Source organism: Geotrypetes seraphini, chromosome 2 (assembly GCF_902459505.1).
Source record: "Geotrypetes seraphini chromosome 2, aGeoSer1.1, whole genome shotgun sequence".
Taxonomy (NCBI): Eukaryota; Metazoa; Chordata; class Amphibia; order Gymnophiona; family Dermophiidae; genus Geotrypetes; species Geotrypetes seraphini.
In genome coordinates, this window is record NC_047085.1 from 264,009,656 (window position 1) to 264,031,985 (window position 22,330).

At 42.1% G+C, this 22,330-nt stretch overlaps 1 protein-coding gene across 7 annotated transcripts in view; it reads left to right on the plus strand.

Moving 5' to 3' along the window:
- PLA2G6 (phospholipase A2 group VI) overlaps positions 1-22,330 on the plus strand; it is a 150,669-nt gene that overhangs the window by 25,142 nt on the left and 103,197 nt on the right. For 6 of the 7 annotated variants that reach the window (XM_033929522.1, XM_033929521.1, XM_033929520.1 and 3 more), the window contains 3 exons: positions 8,148-8,331; positions 9,718-9,905; positions 18,947-19,043. In XM_033929522.1, coding sequence (XP_033785413.1) covers positions 8,148-8,331; positions 9,718-9,905; positions 18,947-19,043 — 469 coding nt within the window. The remainder of the gene's footprint in view (positions 1-8,147; positions 8,332-9,717; positions 9,906-18,946; positions 19,044-22,330) is intronic. The other variant, XM_033929523.1, reaches the window with a different exon arrangement.

Consider the following 22,330-nt stretch of genomic DNA (forward strand, 5'->3'; position numbering starts at 1 on the left):
AGCTTCCCCATCCTCCTAAAGAGTCACTCAGATTACCTATGACTCCTGTTCTGCAGCAGACCTTCACTCGCAATATGGAAACTCCTTATTCTATCACTGCTATCCCATCTAAATTGGAATCTCGTTACAGAACGGTCCCATCCAAAGGATATGAAAAGTCTCAACTTTCTCATCAATCTCTAGTGGTAGAGTCATCATTGAAGAAAGCACATCCCTCTAAAATTTATGCTTCAGTTCCTCCTGGTAGGGAAGGCCGTACCATGGATAAATTTGGTCGACGTTTATACCAGAATTCTATGATGGCAAATAGAGTTCTCAATTATAACTACATTTTTACGTCCTACTTCAACCATTTTATAAAGATTTTATCTTCATTTTACCCGGACATTTCTACCAATCGCCTATCAGAATTTAAAAATATCCTTAAGACTCTTTCTCAGTTGAGACTATTCATGTTACAAGCTTCATATGATGCCTTTGAACTCTCGTCTAGAGTATCTGCATTTGCTGTAGCCATGCGTAGGTTAGCATGGTTACGTATTGTGGACATGGATCCTAACCTTCAGGATAGATTGGCGAATCTTCCTTGTCAAGGAAATGAGTTATTTGATGACTCTATTGAGGCGGCTACAAAGCGTCTTTCAGAACATGAGCGCTCTTTTGCTTCCCTCATTCGCCCGAAACCTAAACCTGTACCAACTAGAGGTTTCAAACAAACTCCACGTCGCTATCCACAGAAAACAACTCCTGCTTTTTCTAGACCTCCTGCTCGTCGACCTCCTCCACAACAACGACAACAAAAGTCTCAGACCCCTGCTGCCACCAAGCCTGCTCAGTCTTTTTGACAATCTCGACCTGAGCATTCAAATTTCTCTGTTTCCAAATTCTCCCCTCCCCATAGGGGGTCGCCTGTCCACATTTTATCATCAATGGGAGCTCATAACATCAGATCTCTGGGTACTTACCATCATACGAGAGGGATACTCTCTTCGACTCCTTCAGGTGCCTCCAGATCGCCATCCAAGAGAGTGTCTTTCAAATCAGTCGCATCTTCCTCTTCTTCTTCAAGAAGCTCGAGCTCTTCTTCTCCTGCGAGCAGTGGAGGAAGTTCCTCTCTCCCAAAGGAACTCGGGATTCTACTCCCGTTATTTTCTAGTTCCCAAAAAGACGGGGGATTTGCGACCGATTTTGGATCTCAGAGCTCTCAACAAATATCTAGTCAAAGAGAAATTTCGAATGCTCACTCTGCCAACTCTATATTCCTTGATGGATCAAGGGGATTGGATGTGCTCCCTCGATCTCAAAGAGGCCTATACTCATATCCCTATTCATCCAGCATTTCGCAAGTACCTCAGATTCCAAGTAGGAAATCTTCATCTTCAGTACAGAGTTCTCCCCTTCGGACTGGCTTCTTCCCCCAGAGTTTTCACCAAATGCCTTGTGGTTGTGGCTGCAGCTCTTCGCAACCAGGGTCTCCAAGTATTTCCATACCTAGACGACTGGCTCATCAAGGCTCCCTCTCTTTCAGGGGTTATTGTAGCGACCCAACAGACTATTCTTTTTCTACAAAGTCTGGGATTTCACATCAATTTTCCCAAATCTCAACTGACTCCTTCTCAGTCTCTCCAGTTCATAGGAGCAACTCTGGACACTATCAATCTGAGAGCATTCCTTCCGCAACCACGTCAGGATGCACTCCTTCAAATTTCTCAACAATTCTTCCAACTTTCCACTCTTCCAGCAAGGAAAATGATGGTTCTGCTCGGTCACATGGCTTCTACAGTTCATGTGGTTCCTTTTGCCAGGCTTCATCTTCGCATTCCTCAATGGACACTGGCATCTCAATGGCAACAATCAGTGGATCCACCAACTCGACTAATTTCCATCACTCCTTCATTAAAGAAGTCTCTCCGTTGGTGGATGCTCTCTTTGCATCTTTCAAGAGGTTTACTGTTTTACCCTCTTCCTCATCAGAAGGTCCTCACAACCGACTCGTCAATGTACGCATGGGGAGCCCATGTGGACGGTCTTTGCACTCAGGGGCTCTGGACCCAAGCAGACCGGAGGTGTCCTATAAATCTGTTGGAACTCAGAGCGATATTCTATGCTCTCAAAGCTTTTCAGCATCTACTTCACGACATGGTGATTCTAGTACGTACCGACAATCAAGTAGCCATGTATTATGTCAACAAACAGGGAGGGACGGGATCTCACTCCCTTTGTCAAGAGGCTCTGAAATTGTGGCAGTGGGCGATTCTCCACAACATCTTCCTCAGAGCAGTTTACATTCAGGGTCAACACAACTGTTTGGCGGACAAATTGAGTCGTCTTCTACAACCTCACGAATGGACACTCAATTCTCCTACTCTTCGCCAAATTTTTGCTCGTTGGGGGACTCCGCAGATAGATCTGTTTGCGTCACCTCTCAACTTCAAACTGCCTCAATTTTGCTCCCGCATCTATACTCCTCAACGTCTCGAAGCGGATGCGTTTCTCCTGGACTGGAGGAATCAGTTCCTTTATGCTTTTCCTCCGTTTCCTCTGATTCTCAAGACTCTGGTCAAGTTGAAATCAGACCATGCCACCATGATTCTGATAGCTCCTCGGTGGCCCAGGCAACCTTAGTTCTCCCTTCTACTTCAACTCAGCACCAGGGAGCCTCTACTTCTACCAATATTTCCTTCTCTACTCACGCAGAATCAAGGATCTTTGCTTCATCCCAATCTACAGTCTCTACATTTGACAGCTTGGTACCTTTCTCTTTAACAGACTTTTCTCAATTCTCTCCGTCTGTGCAAGATATTTTACTTGCTTCCAGAAAACCATCAACTAGACAATGTTATGGTCAAAAGTGGACAAGATTCTCTGCTTGGTGTTCTACACATAATTTACCACCCAGATCTGCTTCATTGAAATCAGTTCTGGACTATTTACTTCATTTATCTCAATCTGGACTTCAGACTACATCTATCCGAGTCCACCTTAGTGCTATAGCTGCTTTTCATCAGCCTTTGGATGGAAAATCCCTTTCTGCACATCCTATGATTTCTCGTTTTATGAAAGGACTTCTCAATCTCCATCCTCCTCTTAAACCACCTCCTGTGGTTTGGGATCTCAATGTTGTTTTAGCTCAACTTATGAAATCTCCTTTTGAACCACTTGACAAAGCTCATCTCAAGTATCTCACTTGGAAAGCTGTGTTCCTGATCGCCCTCACTTCTGCTCGTCGTGTCAGTGAGTTACAAGCGCTAGTGGCTGATCCACCTTTCACAGTTTTTCACCATGACAAGGTTGTTCTCCGTACTCATCCTAAATTCTTGCCTAAAGTTGTTTCAGAATTTCATATCAATCAGTCTATTGTTCTACCTGTATTTTTTCCAAAGCCTCATTCTCACTCAGGAGAGGCGGCTCTTCATACCTTGGACTGTAAACGTGCTTTGGCTTTCTACCTGCAACGCACTCAGCTTCACAGAACGTCTCCTCAACTTTTCATATCCTTTGATCCGAACAGGTTGGGTCGTCCTATATCGAAGCGTACCATCTCCAACTGGATGGCTGCTTGCATTTCTTTTTGCTATGCTCAGGCTGGTCTTCCTCTGCAAGGTCGAGTGACGGGCCATAAAGTTAGAGCTATGGCGGCATCTGTAGCTTTCCTCCGATCAACTCCTATTGAGGAAATCTGCAAGGCTGCCACTTGGTCCTCGGTTCATACTTTCACCTCTCATTATTGTCTGGATACTTTATCCAGGAGGGATGGCCATTTTGGCCAATCTGTTTTGCAAAATCTTTTTTCGTAAATTGCCAACTTCCCTCCATCCCTTTTTACTTAGCTTGGAGGTCACCCATATGTGGGAATATGCTGCCTGCTTGTCCTGGGATAAAGCACAGTTACTTACCGTAACAGTTGTTATCCAGGGACAGCAGGCAGATATTCCCACAACCCTCCCACCTCCCCTGGTTGGCTTCTTGGCTAGGTATCTGAACTGAGGATCCTCTCAGGAGATGCGCCCCCTAGTTCGGGCGGGAAGGCACGCGCGCAGGCGCGGTGCAGTACTCGAAAGTTCGAGATCTTCAAGCAAGTTTGCTTTCGAGGCTGTCCGCTGCGGGGCTCCGTCGGTGACGTCACCCATATGTGGGAATATCTGCCTGCTGTCCCTGGATAACAACTGTTACGGTAAGTAACTGTGCTTTCTTGCTGCTCCTTTTGGAAACTGATCAAATTATTTGATAAAACTAAGGGCTCCTTTTACAAAGGTGCGTTAGGGCTTTAACGTGCGGAATAGCGCGCTCTGAATTGCCCCGTGCGCTAGACCTTAATGCCAGCATTGAGCTGGCATTAGTTCTAGAAGTGTAGCGCGGGTTTAGCACGTGCTAAAAACGCTAGCGAACCTTAGTAAAAGGAGCTCTAAAGCAAACTAGTATCAAAACTCCCCTAATGAACTATTTTCTAACTAGAAAAAACACTATTGAAGAATATAATCACTTTTGTTTTCACAGATGCAAATACATGATCACATTAGGATGGGGTTGAAGAATATATTTATTTATTTATTTATTTTTAATTCTCTATTCCTTTTTAATCCTTCAACAAGTGTACAAGAAAAATCATACATAGTCTCAGAAATAACACTTGATAAATCCATCAAGACAATAACAATTTTGTGTGTGTATATATATATATATATATATATATATATATATATATATATCTACAAACCCCATAACCCATCCTCCCTCCCAACACTATTTTGCTTAATTCATTTATTTAATAATTTATTTATTTATTTAATAATATATTTAGAAAAATTGGCATGCACATTTTTAACAGTCGTGTTCATTGTGTAAAAGGATTATTTGACGCTTTTCCGTTCATATGGAAAGAAGAAGGATTTAAATATCTTGGCATTCAAGTTAAAAATACAATTGAAGATACCGTAAAAGAGAATGAAAAATTTGTATTAAAAAAAGTTACGGAGTTGTGTGAACAATGGAACCCTTTACATATTTCTTGGTGGGGGAGAGTTCAAACTATTAAAATGATGATGTTGCCTGTAGTTTGTTACCAAATGAGTATGATACCTATTTATTTTCAGGGGTCCTTTTATAAAAAGCTTAATAGCATTTTAACGAAATTTCTTTGGCTTGGTAAAACACCTAGAATAGCTTTAGTAACTTTGCAAAAATCAATTAAGGAGGGAGGGGTAAATTTTCCAAATTTTTATAGGTACCATCAAGCCTATATTCTACGTCAGGGTATGTATTGGATCCTCCCAGAACTTATAGATAATGCACCAGATTGGTTGTATTTGGAATGGCGCCTTATGTTTCCCCTAAATTTAGTTCATCTTCCAAGTATTAACATACCTAGAAGATACAGAGAAAATAAAATATTAATGGATACTTGGAAAACTTTGAGGTTTATAAGTAAATTAACACCTATCCCAATAAACAAATCAACTAATCAATCTCTATGGATAAACTCCAAGATCAAAATTGGCGGAGCTCAAATCCTTTGGAAGAACTGGATTATTGCAGGCATTAGATCTCTAAATGATGTTATTTCAGAAGGTAAACTGCTGGAATTTTCACAATTGCAACATAGATTTGGTCTTAGTAAAACACAAAGTTTTAAATGGTTGCAATTGAAGCAGGCCATTCAGGTTGGGTTCCCTGAATGGAAAACATTGAATAATCAATATAGTTTAAAGTTCTTATGTTTTCAAGCAGACTTCCTAGGGCATCAAGCCGCATTGTGGTATAAATTAATATCTGGATATTTAAATAAAAAACCAAAAAATGGTCTAAGAGACATTTGGAGCATTGAGATTAAGCATCAAATTACTGCATCTCAATGGCCACTAATTTGGTCTTGGAGAATGAGATGTACAGTGTCAGCATCTATGAGACAAACTTGGTTCTTTTTATTACATAGATCTTTTTGGACCCCAACACGTTTACAAAAATTAGATAGTTCTAAGTCCAATAAATGCTGGCACTGTAATCTGGAACCTGGGACGTTGGATCATTTACTGTATCATTGTCCCTACATTAAAAGTTTTTGGAATGCAATTTGGCCACAAATTAATAAATTGATGGAAAAACATGTAGCAATATCATATGATACAGTGTTATTTGGAATGATGAGAAAAAAAAGTCAAATTTCACCAGAAAATAACAAGCTTTTATTAGTTATGACAGGGGTTGCCATTCAGCATATAACCAACAATTGGAAGAATTATAGTAACCTAAATTATACATTTTGGTGGAATACAATATGTCATATATTCAAAATGGAAAGAGCAATAGCAATACAAAGAGGGACATACACTAAATTTATAAAAATTTGGGGGCCATTGACAAAATATTGTAATGAATAAATAATAGGATTTCTTCTTCTTTTCGTCTTTTCAATATCTTCTTTGTGACACACATGAAGGGGAGGGTAATGAAAATAATTTTTACACAATATGATATAATATGATATATAATATGTAATGAATGATTGGAAAGTACTAGAAGGGTGGTGGGAGGGAGAGGGGATAAAAATATGTTTAGAATATTATGTATTAGATATAAAAGTGATATTGTACATTCATTAATTGTATTTCAATATTTAGTACACTTTATGTAAAATTTGAAATTGAATAAAAATTATAATGGAAAAAAAAAAAAACCAGTCGTGTTAATTATTTTAATTTTGCTTTTAATTTAATTTTTTGTTACATTTCAGTTTTTGGAATTGCCCTGCTTAGTTTGGTTGTATCTGTTACAGGAGCTGTCCAGAGCCTGGTGCTGAACAGCAGTGAAATGTGACTTAATAAATCACCAGATATTCTTTTTTTTTTTTTACTCATTTTACTCATCTGTCTAGAGCAGTGGTTTCCAAACCTGTCCTGGGGGACCCCCATCCAGTCAGGTTTTCAAGATATCCCTAATGAATATGCATGAGAGAGATTTGCATATAATGGAAGTGACAGATAAGCAAATCTCTCTCATGCATATTCATTAGGGATATCTTGAAAACCTGACTGGCTGGGGGTCCCCCAAGACAGGTTTGGGAACCACTGGTCTAGAGTGTGATTGCTGTTTCAGGAAATTTTTACTATTCTAATTATTCATCAATCTGCTTTCCCCCCCCCCTTTATTCAAGTCTTTCCCCCCCCTCACAAGGTATTTTCAACTTTTTCATCTAGTACGGTTTTTTCTCATTGCCCTCCAGCTCTTTCTCTTAGTTTTGTCCTCGCCTTCTAGGCTTTTTTTTATACTGGCTTCTCCTGTTCATGTGGTTGACCAGGATGAACCCAGGATTGTAGTAAGGCCATTTAGACTAGGGGAGAGTGTGGTGCAGTGGTTAAAGCTAGAGCCTCAGAACCCTGAGGTTGTGGATTCAAACCCACGCTGCTCCTTATGACTCTGGGCAAGTCACTTAATCTCCCATTGCCCCAGGTACGTTAGATAGATTGTGAGCCCACCAGGACAGAGAGGGAAAACTGCTTGAGTACCTGAAAAAATGCATATAAACCATTCTGAGCTCCCCTGGGAGAATGGTATAGAAAATTGAATGAATAAATAAATAAATAAATAGACTATTGTAAATTATGTCTGAGATGTTCTACAACCTTTTGTCAGTTGAGCACATAAAGGACAGTTTTCAAAGGAATTTCCAGAGTAATTAGGGGTTTTCACAGAAAGCCCAGATACTTGAAAGTTCTCCCTCACAACACACAAAATGCACTCGCTGTACTACCCATCCAAGAAATGAGATTTCTGGGTCACATTTTCAAAAGAACCATCATATGGGTTTCAGAGTTGCCCCAGTAAAGCACACCTGGATATCATTCGTTATCTCCTTAGCAAGTGCTACATCAGAGGATCTGGCAAAAATTAGGTGACATAATTGCAGGAGGTCTGTGCTTTCAATTTGAACTAGGACATCTTTTGCCTAAGACTTTTACTGTACTTCTTGAAACAATAGCACTATGGGACTGGTCCATCCTTTAATGCTGTCTTCCTGGGCAAAGAATGTATAGTTAGTACATTTTGTATAGTTCATGTTTACACAGTTACTGGCTCCTGTTACATGCCTCGGAACTGGTTGAAAGCCTTTCATTTCTCTTCCTCTGTTTTCCTTGTTCTGTGTATTGCAGGTGTGTGAATAGCACTGAACACGAAGATGGATGTACCCCATTGCACATGGCATGTAGGAAAGGTGATGTGGAGTGCCTCCATGAGCTGGTGGAGGAGTGCCAGGCCCGGCAGGACATTGCTGACAAGAAAGGGGAGACTGTCTTTCACTATGCTGCCAGGCAGAATAACCCACAGATCATTGAGGTGAGGGGATGAAGGAAGTCAGCGACCTCCAGGACATGGAATGGAGGAATTAGAGCATTATCTCTGGGATGCCCTTTAGGATAGAGAGTTCCGAGGCGGGGCATATTGTGCCTCATATTGATAATCATTTGTGATCATTGATCTGCTATTTCTATTCCATTTAATCATTTGTGATTGTTGATATGCCATTTCTGTTCCATTTTAAGTCAGTGGTGATCAGGCAGAATTCTGGTCCCTCTCAAATATACGTAGTTGAAGTTAATTGGTGATGCAACATGTACATACATATCTATAGGCAAAGTTAGGTCTTCCTGCAAAATTTCTCGGTCTTCTCTAAATCTTTGTGGAAAGCCAGGAGTTCATGCAGGACAGCATATTAGGTCGGGGGCTTAAGGGCTGGCTATCCTCTGTTATTAGCACATTGAAACTCTCCTTTTATTCCCCCTACCCTGATGAAGATTCACACAGTGAAGAGAGCTGCTGCACATTAGGCTGCATCCTCTAGCTCTTCTGTTTGTGATCTTTCTATTGGTTTGAACCATGCAACTCTAGGGTGTCCCACATGATTTGAATCAATATTCGAGGCTGAGGCAGCAGAGGAGGAAGACGTAGCCTGACAGGTTGCTGCTAGTTGTTTTTTTGCCACCTAATCAGTATGGATCAGGGGGGAGGAGCCCAAGGCGCCGGGGTGGGGCACATGATGTACCGGGGTGGGGCCTAATGCCCAGGTAGATGTGTCGCTGGAATCCGGAGGAGCAGGAGGGGTGCTTGGAGGTCCCAAATTTAAATACGGACGGTGCCTTGCCGGGGGTGGGCCGTGTCGGTCGCAGGAGGGAGGCCTATGGAGCAGGAGGGACTGAGCACCCCTCCTGCTCCTAACTTTTGCTGGGGTGTCGGGTTGGGCCGTGCCAGTTGGGGGGTGTGCCGTGCCGGTCGGGAGGCTTTTTATTTTTCATTTTTTTTATAGGCCTGATATTTTGCGGCCTATTAAAAAAAAAAATGGAAAAAAAAAAAAAGCCAGCGGAAGCCCTGACAGCAGTGACAGGAGGCTGTTTCTTTTGTCACTAGTGTCAGGGTCTGCGCATACTCGAGGATCTCTAGGGGGGAGGGGCATGTCAACAATCGTCACTATTTGCATGCAGGCCTTTTGTGAATTTGTCGGTCTACATGCAATCGGGAACGGATCGGTGACAGATTTGGGGGTTACTGAATCTAGCCCTATGTGTCTGTAGTTGTGCAAATAGGTGTATCTGCTAGAGTGAGCTGGAACTGGCACTGCTGCTTCTCTTGAGAGCATCTAGCATCTTAGATTTGTGAATGAGGAAGAGAAATATGTTTGTCAGATGAGCAGCAAAACTTAACCTTTCTCTCCCTTTTTTCTAACAGATCTTGGCCATGAATCCATCCACTGGTGTGAATCACCTCAGCCAGAATGGAGAGACCCCACTTCATGTGGCATGTCGCTTGGGTAAAGAGGGCACAGTCCAGGCCCTCCTCCGCTCACAAGCCAAGTGTGATGCCATAGGCCGTCATGGTTTTCCTATTCACACTGCAATGAAATATGTTCAGAAAGGGTATGTGGATCCTTCTCTTATAGCAGAACCATGAAAGAAAAATGTAGTGACATTGATATAAATCCCAAGATATTCTTTTTTGTGTGTGAAACTCCTGTTTTTCCATTTTTAGCACTAAAATAATGAAGTGATAGACAATGAAACTACTTGGGGTCTGGCAAACCCCTGCAGGTAATTTTAATCCACAGGATTTGCTGCAATAATGAAAATGAAAGTACATGCATGCTTTAGCTTTCATAATTATCCCTCTGAAAGCTTAGCTGTAGAGAGCTGTGCCTACTTTCCTTCTACGTATGTTTTCTGATTGAAATAGTGTGTCTAGTTTTGATTATAAAAATTAGTCTGTATTGTTCCATCCCTTTCTTCTAGAGTCTAGACACTGCAGGCAGACGTACCCATGTTATTCCACAGTACACTGATTTTACCTGCAGTGTAAGAGAGCAGTATTCAAAGTCCCCGCTCTTTTACCAGCAGGAATGGTTTTGATGGAATGGAACGATTCATCTTGGCCCTTTCATAGCTGGACATTTCATCACAGCTGGGCTGAAATGGCCGTGATTAATCATCCCATTCCAGCCTGAGTGGACTGCGGGGGTGCCAATGTCATTGGCAGCAAGGAATTATTTGGCAGCAAAACAAGAAAAGCAGCCTCCCATTGGCCAGCCTTATTGACAGCAAGTCGAGCAGCCTCCCATTGGCCAGCCAGGAAAGCAGTGGACAGAGGAAATAGTAGTGGTGGGTTTGTGCAGCATTGAAGCAGCGGTGGCAGTATTAGAAGGGCGATGGCAGGAGCGGAGCAGCTGCAGTGTTGGTGGCAACAGCAGCGGTAGTAGAGAAACGGCAACAGGAGAGGAGCAACTGTGATGGTGGTGGTGGTGGTAACAGTGGCAGTAGTAGAGGAGTGGTAGTGAAGAGCAGTCCTGATGTCAGTGGAGGGCCGGGCCCAGAGTTACAGGTACATAAAAGAGTGGCAGAAACAGGAATTCCTGATTGGAAACTAGACAGATCACAGAGAGAGAGAGGGGGAAGAATTTTGGGTGGTTTTGGGGGGCATCACCCCCCCCCCCCAAATGATGACTATTCAGCGCTGAAACAACTGCACTGAACTGGCTGTCATGAAACGGCCATGATGATAAACCCTAGTTTTCATTGTTGCTGTTTCCATTTTATTTATGTGCTGCCCCATTTTAAAAAGATTATAGAAATTAGAACAGGTGCAGAATTGAAGAGGGAGTGGCCTACAAATACTTGCAGCAGAAGACAAGAAGAAGCAGACCAGCAAATAGTAAAGCACAATTTATTTAAACAAACAATTGACATGGCCATGTTTTGCCTCACCAGGCTGCATCAGGGGTCTAGGGCTGTTAAAATGAACACAAAACCAAATAATGCTGATCATAAGTAATAAATAATACAAACCATATAAAACTCCATTAAAAAAGCAAAACAAGTACATGTGAATAGGATCCCTATATATAGCCAGTTTTAATTTAAAGTGTAAACTATAACTTGTATCATTAACAACTCTACTCCTGATGCGACCTAGTGAGATGAAATGTGGCCACTTCAGGTGCTTATTTAAAACAAATTGTGCTTTGCTGCTGTTTGCTTGTTTGCTTCTTCTTGTCTTCTGAAATTAGAATTGAGACATCCAAGTCAGGATGTATCCCGTTCTAGTAATATTTTAGCAGAGGATCTGCTGACCTAGAGCCTTTTCTAAAATTGATGCAGAAGTGCTTGTGTATGCATCAGTTATGTGTAGAAAGAGCAACCATTTTACAACTGTCAACATCTAAAACAGGTTTTTCCAACCTATTGCCCATGGTCACGAATCTGGCCCACCAAATGCTTTATCCTAGGACAAGCAGGCAACATATTCTCACATATGGATGTCATCATCCACAGAGCCCGGTATGGATAGTATAAAAAGTGACCTGTCACTTTATTTTAAGAAACTTTTTCGTGGAGTGAAGAAGTATTGTTTGGCTGAACTCTGTTCAGCCTAAGTTTACCTTCCTACTTTCATGTATTTTTTCTTCTATTTTTTTCCCCCCTTGTACATTTCAACAACAATTGAGTTCAATTTCGCTGAAGTAATTTTTCCATCTTATGTTGAGATTGTTGACAGGTTTAAAAAAGTGTGGCAAGTGTCAGCAGTCTATTTCTGCTGCAGACCCTCATAAATGGTGTCTACACTGTCTAGGCCCTGGACACAGGAAAGAAACTTGTTCTCGCTGTTTTTCTTTAAAGCCCCACTCTCTTAAAGCCCATTGCGCTCAACAGTAGCAGTTTTTCGATGTTTCCATGGATATCGCCAAATCTTCACAGGTGTCAACATCGAAGACTCTGGCATTGGCTTCGACATCGACATCACAAGATACTCTGGCATTGTTGAAGCCAGCTAAGAAGCCACCCACTTCCAAACAAGTGTCACAGGTCTCTATACCATTGAGTCCCTTGATGCAGACCAAACAACAACACCATTACTCTCCAGCTTCGCAGATTGTCTCTCCTGCAGGGTGTGCATACTCAATGAGGCCACTCACTCCGAGACAACCTGCTGCACCAATGGAACCAGCTGTTGAGCCATCAGGGAGAAACTCGATGAGTTCTTCCAGAAGGAGCTTGGTAATATATTCAAATTGCACTGTATGTCCGTGCTAACATCGACTCCCTCGGTACTGGCCCAGATTGAGCATAGCAATACAAGGCTTCAAGGAACCGTTGTCAGCTATCCATTGGAGCATCAAACCTCATTATTTTCATCTTCTAGATGACATCCAAAACACATTGATGCTCTTTCTCGTATCACCAACGCTCCTCTTCAAAGAATCAATCATCTACTGCGAAGCATCAACACTCTTCTTCAGGGCGACCGCCTTCAAGATATCATTATGTCAATCTCATGCTTCAAAGCGTAAGAGGAACACTCATCGGTCCTCTTCCTCGTCTTCATCAGATTGCTACCAAAGACGTCAAAAATCTTCTCGTAGATATCATTCTCCTTGACACACAGTGTCTCCAAGCCTTCTGTATGATTCAGACATATATTCTGTCTCAGACTGTTCACCTACTTTATCTGCACCTGAGTGTTATGGCATTCCTTTGGAACAGTTGCCACAGAAAACGTCTCCTAGAGGAAAATCTCCTTCAGGGAGACTTTCTTTTACTAGATACATTAGACAGCTGGGCAAAGCCCTACCTGTCAAATTGGAAGCTGACAATGGTTACAATGCAGAGTACTTGCCTTAGACTATGATGCCTTAGACTATGATGAACCTTCCAAAGAAATCCTCAAGTTACCGTTATATGGCATTCTTAAAGAGACACTTCTCAAAAATTGGGAAACGCCTTTAACAATTAGTGTCTCCAAGAAAACTTGATTCCTTATACAGAATTATTTTTTGTCTAGGGTTTGATAAACCACAACTTCAACATCAATCATTAATGGTGGAATCAACCCTTTAAATAATCTTCCAATGCAAAAGTTTGTGCCTTGGCACCTCCAGGATGGACAAATTTGGACATTGCCTTTATCAGTATTCCATGGTGGCGAGCAGGATCCTTAAGTACAATTTCTACATTTCCTGTTATTTAAAACAACTGGTAAGACAATTGTCTAACTTTGACCAGTTATTCCTTCACAGCATCTTGTACAATATCAACAGATTGTGCAAACTGTTTCCTAGTCTAGGCAGTATAAAGCGAGGTCAGCCTATGACGCTTTTGAGATGTCATCTAGAGCATCGGCTATGTCAGTGGCTATGAGATGTATAGTTTGGCTAAGAGTTTCTGATATGGACATCAGTCTTCAGGATAGATTAGCCAATATTCCATGCTTAGAAGATGACCTTTTTGGTGATTCTGTTGAAGCAACTACACAAAAATGAACTCTGCATGAATTGAGTTGGAATTTTTTGGTCAAGAACAAAGACTAAGCCTTCAATTTCCAGACAAGCGACCAAGCCTTCTTATTCCTATCAAAGGTGATATACTACTAAACCTTTGTTTCTAGACTGCCACCACAAAAGAAGCAGAAGCAACAGTGGCCTACTCAGTCTTTTTGACACGCTTCTCAAGAGTACAGCCACGGTTTCCCTATCTCAGCCTCTTCCTTATCCAATCGGAGGTCATCTACAAATCTACCATCAATGTTGGACTCTGATAACAACCGACTTGTGGGTTCTCAAAGTCATCAAGGAGGGTTACTTTCTTCATTTTCTCACCATTCCTCCAGATCATTCTCCAAGAGAGTCCTCTCAACCTACAGCAGACATCCCTTCTTCTTTGGGAAATAGAGGCTCTGCTTCAACTAAATGCCATAGAGGTACTGCCCTCCTCTCAGAGAAATTGGGGGTTCTATTCCAGGTATTTTCTCATCCAAAAGAAGATGGGACATCTACATCCAATTTTCGACCTCTGAGACCTAAACAAATTCCTAGTCAGAGAAAAGTTTTGAATGTTATCCATAGGAACTCTATACCCATTATTGGATCAAAATGATTGGCTATGCTCTCTAGATCTAGCTTATATCCATGTACCAATTCATTCTGCTTACAGAAAGTTTCTGAGATTTCAAATTGCCCATCAACACTTTCAATACAAAGTTCTGCCCTTTAGCTTGGCTTCCTTTCCAAGAGTGTTCACCAAATGCCTTGTAGTAGTGGCAGCAGCTATATGGGATCATGGACTTTGTTTTTCCCTATCTTGACAACTGGCTCATAAAAGATGCCTCTCCTCAAGGGGTGTTCTCAGCAACACAGTCAGCAATCCTGTTTCTTCAACAGTTAGGGTTCGAAGTCAACTTTTCAAAATCTCAACTTCAACCTTCTCAAACAATACAGATCATTGGAGCCCTGCTTGATACCATTCAACTCAGGATTTAGACCCCTTCTTAATGTTCTTTACTAGATTCTCTTCCATTCGGAGTTTGGCCTCTCTGACTGCTGTTTTGACAGCTTTAGACTTAGCCAGATAGTCTTCCTTAGTCTCTCATTTTTCTGATTGTTTGCAGGAGATAAATGCTCTTTTCTTCTTTTTTACGAGATCTGAGATCTCCGCAGAGAACTACTGAGGTTTATTGTTTCTCCGCTGTTTACTTACTGTTTTTATATAGCGGTTGGTTGCTTTGTGTAGGGTAGATTTCAGAGTTGACCACATTACCTTTACATTATCTGTTTCGGCTTGATTTTGCAGCGCCCGATGGACAAAATCTCCCATGCTTTTGAAGTTAGTGCCCTTAAAGTTGAGGACCTTTGTTGATGTGTTTGATCTAGCGAAACCTTTCCTGAGGTTGAACCATACCATGTGGTCACTGGAGGCCAACGTATCGCCTACCGAAACCTCTGTGACACTTTCTCCGTTGGTGAGTACCAGGTCCAGTATCGCTTGATCCCTAGTGGGCTCCAATACCATTTGTTTGAGTCGTGCTCCCTTTATGGAGGTTAATAGCCTTCTGCTGTCGCTGGTCGTAGCAGAAAGTTTGCTCCAATCTGCATCAGGCACATTGAAGTCCCCTAACAGCACTGTGTCTCCATGCAAAGTGATGTTCTCTGTGTCTTCGATTAATTCTATATCCATGTCTTCCTGTTGTCTTGGAGGTCTGTATACTACACCAAGATACAGGCATTTGTCATTCCCCCTGGCCAGGTTCACCCAGAGGGATTCCCTGGTGTACTTAACATCAGGGATTCTGATAACTTTGATGTCCTCTTTAGTGTATAGTGCTACCCTCCTCCTATTTTGCCCTCTCTGTCTCGATGAAGTAAGTTGTATCCCGGTATAGCCATATCCCACCCATGGGAATCCGTGAACCAAATCTCGGATATCGCCACCACATCTAGGTCGGCGTTCCTCATTTCCGTCTCCAATTCCAGAATTTTATTGCCTAAACTGTGTGCATTAAAGTACATAGCCCTCCATACCTTATGTTTGCTATGTTTCTGTGGAGATTTTCCTGCCTGAGTTAGAGTGACTCCTATAGTACTGTTTGCAATGTATGTACTTACCTCAGACTCAGAAATGGAGTGGCAACTTACCTCACCAGGATGGTTACTTACCACCCCAGTATGTGAGTGGGTACCCTCCCCCAATTTACCTAGTTTAAAGCCCTACGAAGCAGGCGGGCTAGTCGGTATCCAAAGACATTCTCACCCCTTCTGGTCAGTGGCAGATGAATTCCTCAAATCTTTCCAAAGGACTGCTGTCTCAGACACCTCCAATTCAGAAAGTCCTCACCACAGACTCGTCCATATATGCTTGGGGAACTCACCTGGACGGCCTCCGAATGCAAGGTCACTGGTTTGTGCAAGAATAGAAGCTCCACATAAACCTCTTGGAACTCAGATCGATTTGCGATGCTCTGAAGACTTTTTAGCACAATATATCCAATCACATCTTCCTGTTCCACATGGACAATCAAGTTGCAATGTATTACATAAACTAGCAAGGAGGACAGGTTCTCTAACTCTTGCCAAGAAGCCGAGAAGATTTGGACCTGGGCAATTGCTCGAAACATATCTCAAAGCTGTCTATGTTCAAGGAGCACAAAATACACTTGCCGACAAACTCAGCAGATATCTTCAATGGCACGAGTGGACACCCACTCCAAAGTCTTGCATCAGATATTTTCTCTTTAGGGGGACTCCTCAGATAGACTTATTTGCATCCCCCAGCAATCACAAACTGCCTCAATTTTGTTCCAGTCAATACTCTCCTCAGCATCTGGAGGCAGATGCCTTCATCCTGGACTTGGCAAGCAAGTTCCTTTATGCATTCCCTCAGATTCCTCTCATTCTCAAAACACTGGTCAAGCTCAAGCAAGAATCGGCTACTTTGATCCTTAGAGCTCCTCGGTGGCCCAGACAACTGTGGTACTCCCTTCTACTTCAGCTCAAAGTCAAAGATCCAACAACCCTACAGATTTTTCCATCTCTTCTAATTCGGAGTCAAGGGTTTCTTTTACATTAGAGAATGACACAGGGACAAATTTGTCCCTGTCCCTGCAGGAACTCAATTTTCCCATCCCATCCCCATGAGTTTTGTCGTTGTCCCTGCCCCATTCCTGTAAGCTCTGCTTTTAACCACACAAGTCTCGAACACTTATGATTTTAAATTGTTTGAGGCTTGTGCAGATGAGGACAGTGCTTGCAGGAATGGGGGCAGAGACAGGAAAAGAACTCACGGGGATGGAATGGGAAAATGAGTTCCCACGGGGATGGGGAAAAATTAGACTCCGTGTCATTCTCTATTTTACATCCCAATCTGCAGTCATTGCACCTGACAGCTTGGTACTTCTCAGCCTAATTTCAGCAGAAGCTGATCTCTCTGATTTGGTTAGGCTCATTTTGGAAGCATCCTGAAAACCTTCTACACAGCAGTGCTACCAACAGAAATGGACACAGTTTTCAGCCTGGTGTGATCTACATCAAGATACTTCATCATCCTCCACCATACCTTCAGTATTGGAATGCCTTCTACACTTATCCAACTCATGTCTTAAAACCACTTCAGTTAGAGTTCACCTTAGTGCTAACAGTGCTTTTCATGTTCAAGTCAACAATAAATCTCTTGCGGTTCATCCTCTTGTTTCCAGATTTATGAATGGTCTTTTTAACATCAAACTTCCTCTTAAACTGCCTCCAGTGGTTTGGGATCTTAATGTGGTTCTCACCAGATTAATGAAACCTCCATTTGAACCATTGTCTTTTGCTCATCTTAAATATCTCACTTGGAAAGTGGTATTTTTAATCTCCATCACTTCGGCATGTCCAGTGAGTGAGCTTCAAGCATTAGTGGCGGACCCACCTTTTACAGTGTTCCACCATGACAAAATAGTTCTTCGTACCCATCTGAAATTCTTGCCAAAAGTGGTTACGGAATTTCATTTGAAACAATCGATTGTGTTTCCAGTTTTCTTTTTGAAGCCTCCTACTCACCCTGGAGAAACAACTCTGCATTGCATTAGCTTATTACTTACAAAGGACTCAGTCTCACAGGACATCTCCTCAACTGTTCACCTCCTTTGTTCCCAAAAGATTGGGTCACCCAGTAACCAAGAGAACTATTTTCACATGGCTTGCGGCCTGTATTTCTTTCTGCTATGCTCAAGCTGGGCTGCAGCTCAGGGGGGCGTGTAACAGCACATAAAGTCTGAGCTATGGCAGCTTCAGTTGCATTCTTGTGTTCTACTCCCATTGATGAAATTTGCAAAGCAGCTACTTGGTCCTCAGTTCGCACTTCGGCCAAGCAGTCTTACTAAATTTATATTCTTAAAGGTCAACTCTCTCTCCATCCCTCAGTAGTAAGCTATGGAGTCCCATATGTGAGAATATGCTGCCTGCTTGTCCTAAGATAAATCACAGTTACTTACCATAACAGGTGTTATCCGGAGACAGCAGGCAGATATTCTCACATCCCTCCCACCTCCTCTGGTTGTTCTCTTAGCTTGCTAATGGATTCCCAAACCCCGCCAGCCAAAGACCACCTCTCCACTAAAAGAATTGACATGTTGGGCAGCTGCCAGCACTGTCCTAGAGCCTCTATGCGCATATGCTAAGTTTTGCACATTCTTGAAAACTGATCATGTGCATGTGAGAGAGTGGCCTTTGGTTAGGGACAGTGCTGGCAGCTGCTGACGTCATTTTCTTCGGTGAGGAGGAGGTCTTCAGCTGGTGAGATTTGGGAATCCCCGCCAGCCACATTAAATTAAATTTGGGTGGACCTGAGCCTGGTTACATTACAGAGTGACAGGCTGCACAGCATACTTAGGGATATGTCTAGTCTAATAGTTCTTAGTCTCCATCTGCTGGTAATAGAAGGCAAACTCAAACATCTGGACTGGTCTGGAGGGATTCAAGAAAAGAAAATTAGCAGGTAATTTCATTTTGTCCATATAGATACACATGGCTGTGTAGTGCTGCACATACTTTATAGCATTATAGAAACATTATATGTAATAATAGCTACAGTGATCTCTTTTTTGGGGTTGTATAATATGAAGCTTTTTTTCCTTCAAATGTTCTCTCACTTTTTCACTCCAGATGTGTCGAAACCATTCTTGATGTGTCTCATAGTCAGGTACTGGCAGAGGATCCTTGTTACGGCGGAACCCCACTCCACTGGGCAAAGAGTGCAGAGGTAGGATGAATTTTCGCTCCAAAACATATCTCAGAATGTCTTTCAATCACAATTCAAACTGATTCTTAAGGTGAAAAATGCCATTAAAACCATTTTTAAAGAAGCTAAATACCTTTAGGTGATAATTTCTATAAGGAGCCACCAACATTTTAGTGGCAAGAATGATAAAGGATAAAGCTGGTATTAACTGGTTTCATCAGCATTTCAGTACAGAGCAGACACTTATAGGGATTACTAACTTTATTCATACTATTTGACAAAAGTGAAGAAGTTCTCCTTGTTTCATTAGACTTATCTGCAGTGTTTGATCTTGTTAATCGTCAAATTCTCATACATCGGCTGTTAGAGTTAGGCATTTCTGGTTTTCCTTTATCTTTGTTTCTTTCCTATCTTTCTGATAGAAGTTCAGGTTTACTGGTCTGGCACAATTTCTTCTCATAGTATTTCTTGCAGCATTTCTCAGTGTTTGGTTCCTGTCCCTTTCTTGTCAAGTTTCAAGTTTATTTAGAATTTCTTATACCGTGTACAAAAATGCCAAAACTCTGCGACAAATTAATTTACAGTATAATCAAAGACAAATCGGAGGAAATGAAAATTTTTTTATAGACATTGACGAATGGGAACGAAAGGGAAGAAGTGTTATAACTACAATTGATAGAGAGAAAAGGACCATTCAAGGAAAAGAACAAAGGGAAGGGAAACAGAAGATAATAAATCTTTCCTGAATCTAAGTCGCCCTTAAAAGGGCAGTTTAAGTTACTTGTTCCACTTGCTTTGTATATTCATTCTCTTAATGTTCATTTCTATTTTCATGCAGATGATATTCAATTGCTTTTTTCCACTTTGTCCAAAAATATCAGACTATTTCTGAGATTTCCAGTATTCTGGATAAAATTTCCAATTGGTTAACTACAAATGGACTGAAATTAAATAGTTTAAAACTAAGGCTGTTTTTTTTCTCTTAGTCCTTCTTCAGTTCTTCTAGTGTTAACCTACTATTTTCTGTAAAAATTTTCAGTGTTAACTCTTGAAAGATAATTAGCTTTTCCAGTGCAATAGGTGAGACATTCTAGACCATAGTGTTCAGTGTTCTCCCCAGCGCTTTTTAGCTGGGCGCTCCGCTCAGCAAATTTAGATGCCCGCCTGGCTGTCATCTGCCGCAAATCCTGCTGCCGCCACTGCTTAATGTGCAGCTGAAGAGCCGCCGAACGACTCCCTCCTGACTAAACAAAACAAAACCCAGCAAGCGACTTGAACCAGGCTTCCCTTCTCTTCCCTCTGAAACCGGAAGTTACATCCGGGGGGGTAGGGAAGAGAAGCCGGCACGGACAGTGGTACCTTTAGAGCCCCGGAGCATGCGGGAGATAGGCCAGCCATGGAGGGAAGCTTACTTGCTCTTGCTTACTTCAGGCCTTTCTCGCTGCCGCGTCCTGCCTACTTTCTGTTTCCGCGAAGGCAGGACCCGGCAACAAGAAAGGCCCGAAGTAAGCAAGAGCAGCAAGTTGTAAACTTCCCTCTGTCGCTGACCTTTGGGAGATAGGTCAGCGACGAAGGTAAACTTGCAACTTGCCTTTGTCTGTAGCGAATCTGCCGGGTGTGTGAGACCGGGGGGGGGGAGGGGTTGAATGGGAGGAGAAATGCTGCTGTACCCAATTAGAGGGGGAGGGGGGGAAGAGAAATGCTGTTGCTTCTGCTGCACCCAATTGGGGGAGAAGAGAAATGATGCTGCTGCTGTACCCAGTGTGGGGAGGGGGAAGAGAAATGCTGCTGCACCCAATAGGGGGATACATGCTGCTGCACCCAATTGGGAGGGAGGGGGAAGAGAAATGCTGCTGCACCAAATGGGGGAGGGGAGGGGGAAGAGAAATGTTCTGCTGCTGCACCCATTTTTTGGGGGGAGGGGGAAGGGAAGAGAAATGTTGCTGCTGCTGCACCCAATTTTTGGGGGGAGGGGGAAGAGAAAAACTGCTGCTGTTGCACCCAATTGGGGAGGGGAAGAGAAGTGCTGCTGCAGCAGCACCCAATTGGGGAGAGAGAGGGGAGAAGAAAGATCAGGGAAGGGAGAGGAGAGGCAAGAGATGCCAAGACCATGGGAGGGAAAGGAAAGGAGCTACCGGACCATGAAGGGGGGGAGAGATGTCAGCACATATGGGGGGAGGGGGAGGATGAAGATCCCAGGGCATGGGGGGGAGAGAAGGGAAGGAGATAGAGATGCTAGACCATGGGGTGGAGTGGGAAGGAAGGAGGGAAAGGAGAAGAGAGATGACAGAGCATAGGGGAGGGGGTAAAGCTGAAATGAATCATGTACAAAGGAGAGAAAGGGCACACATAGGATTAGTAATCACAATACCCCCCCAGGCAACATTCCATCACTTCTTTCTCTTACAATATTTGAAAATATTAGATTTATTTATAATGCATTATGAAACAAATAATCCCACTATAAACCCTTGCTATAATGTAGTCTTAATTGTCTATAGTATAGAAGTTTAATTTAAAAAATTATCCAATTAAATCAAGTTTTCAAAATCATATCTTATCATTACCATAAATAATTTATAATCTTTTCCAAAAGAAGAAATGATATATATATGATCCTTATTATATAGACAATAGTTATAAAACAACCCTTAAACTTTCATTATAAAAACTATTTCATTTTATATGCCTTTCAAATTAACATTTTTTTCTATGTCAGGCTTAAAATATACGGTTTCAAATAGAAGGATAAACTCTGAATCACAATAGGAGGGGTGGTATGATTCAACCTCCCCTAAATACCTTCTATATAGATATTGATTCTTCAGGCCCTCAGAAATGCCACCAAACATTCAATAAACTTTCATAACATTTGGCTTTATGCACTCTATCGTCATCGGGTCACTAGTTTGATAATTGAATGTCTACAATGGTTATTTTTTGATGTTCAATAAATTAAATAAAAGCAACAGCTTCATATAGTTGTAAAGTGAATGTACTTAGCTTGGGTGGTTAACCAAGAGGGATAAGATCGCCAACATTTTTCACCCAACAGGGGGTTTCCTCAGGGCACAATCCCTACAAAAAGGAGCTGACTTTGGTATTTGATAAAATGTTAACTATATAACATCAAAGTATCACCATATAACTTATTTCTTACCTCAGTACTATTCGTTATTCAAGACGTGGCCACCCGATATATGATCTAAAGATGGCCGCGGTGTGGGATTAAGCTCATTAAATACTCTACAGCAAAGCTGTGAATGACGTCACTGGGTAAACACGGAGACGCGGCGATAACCGGCTGT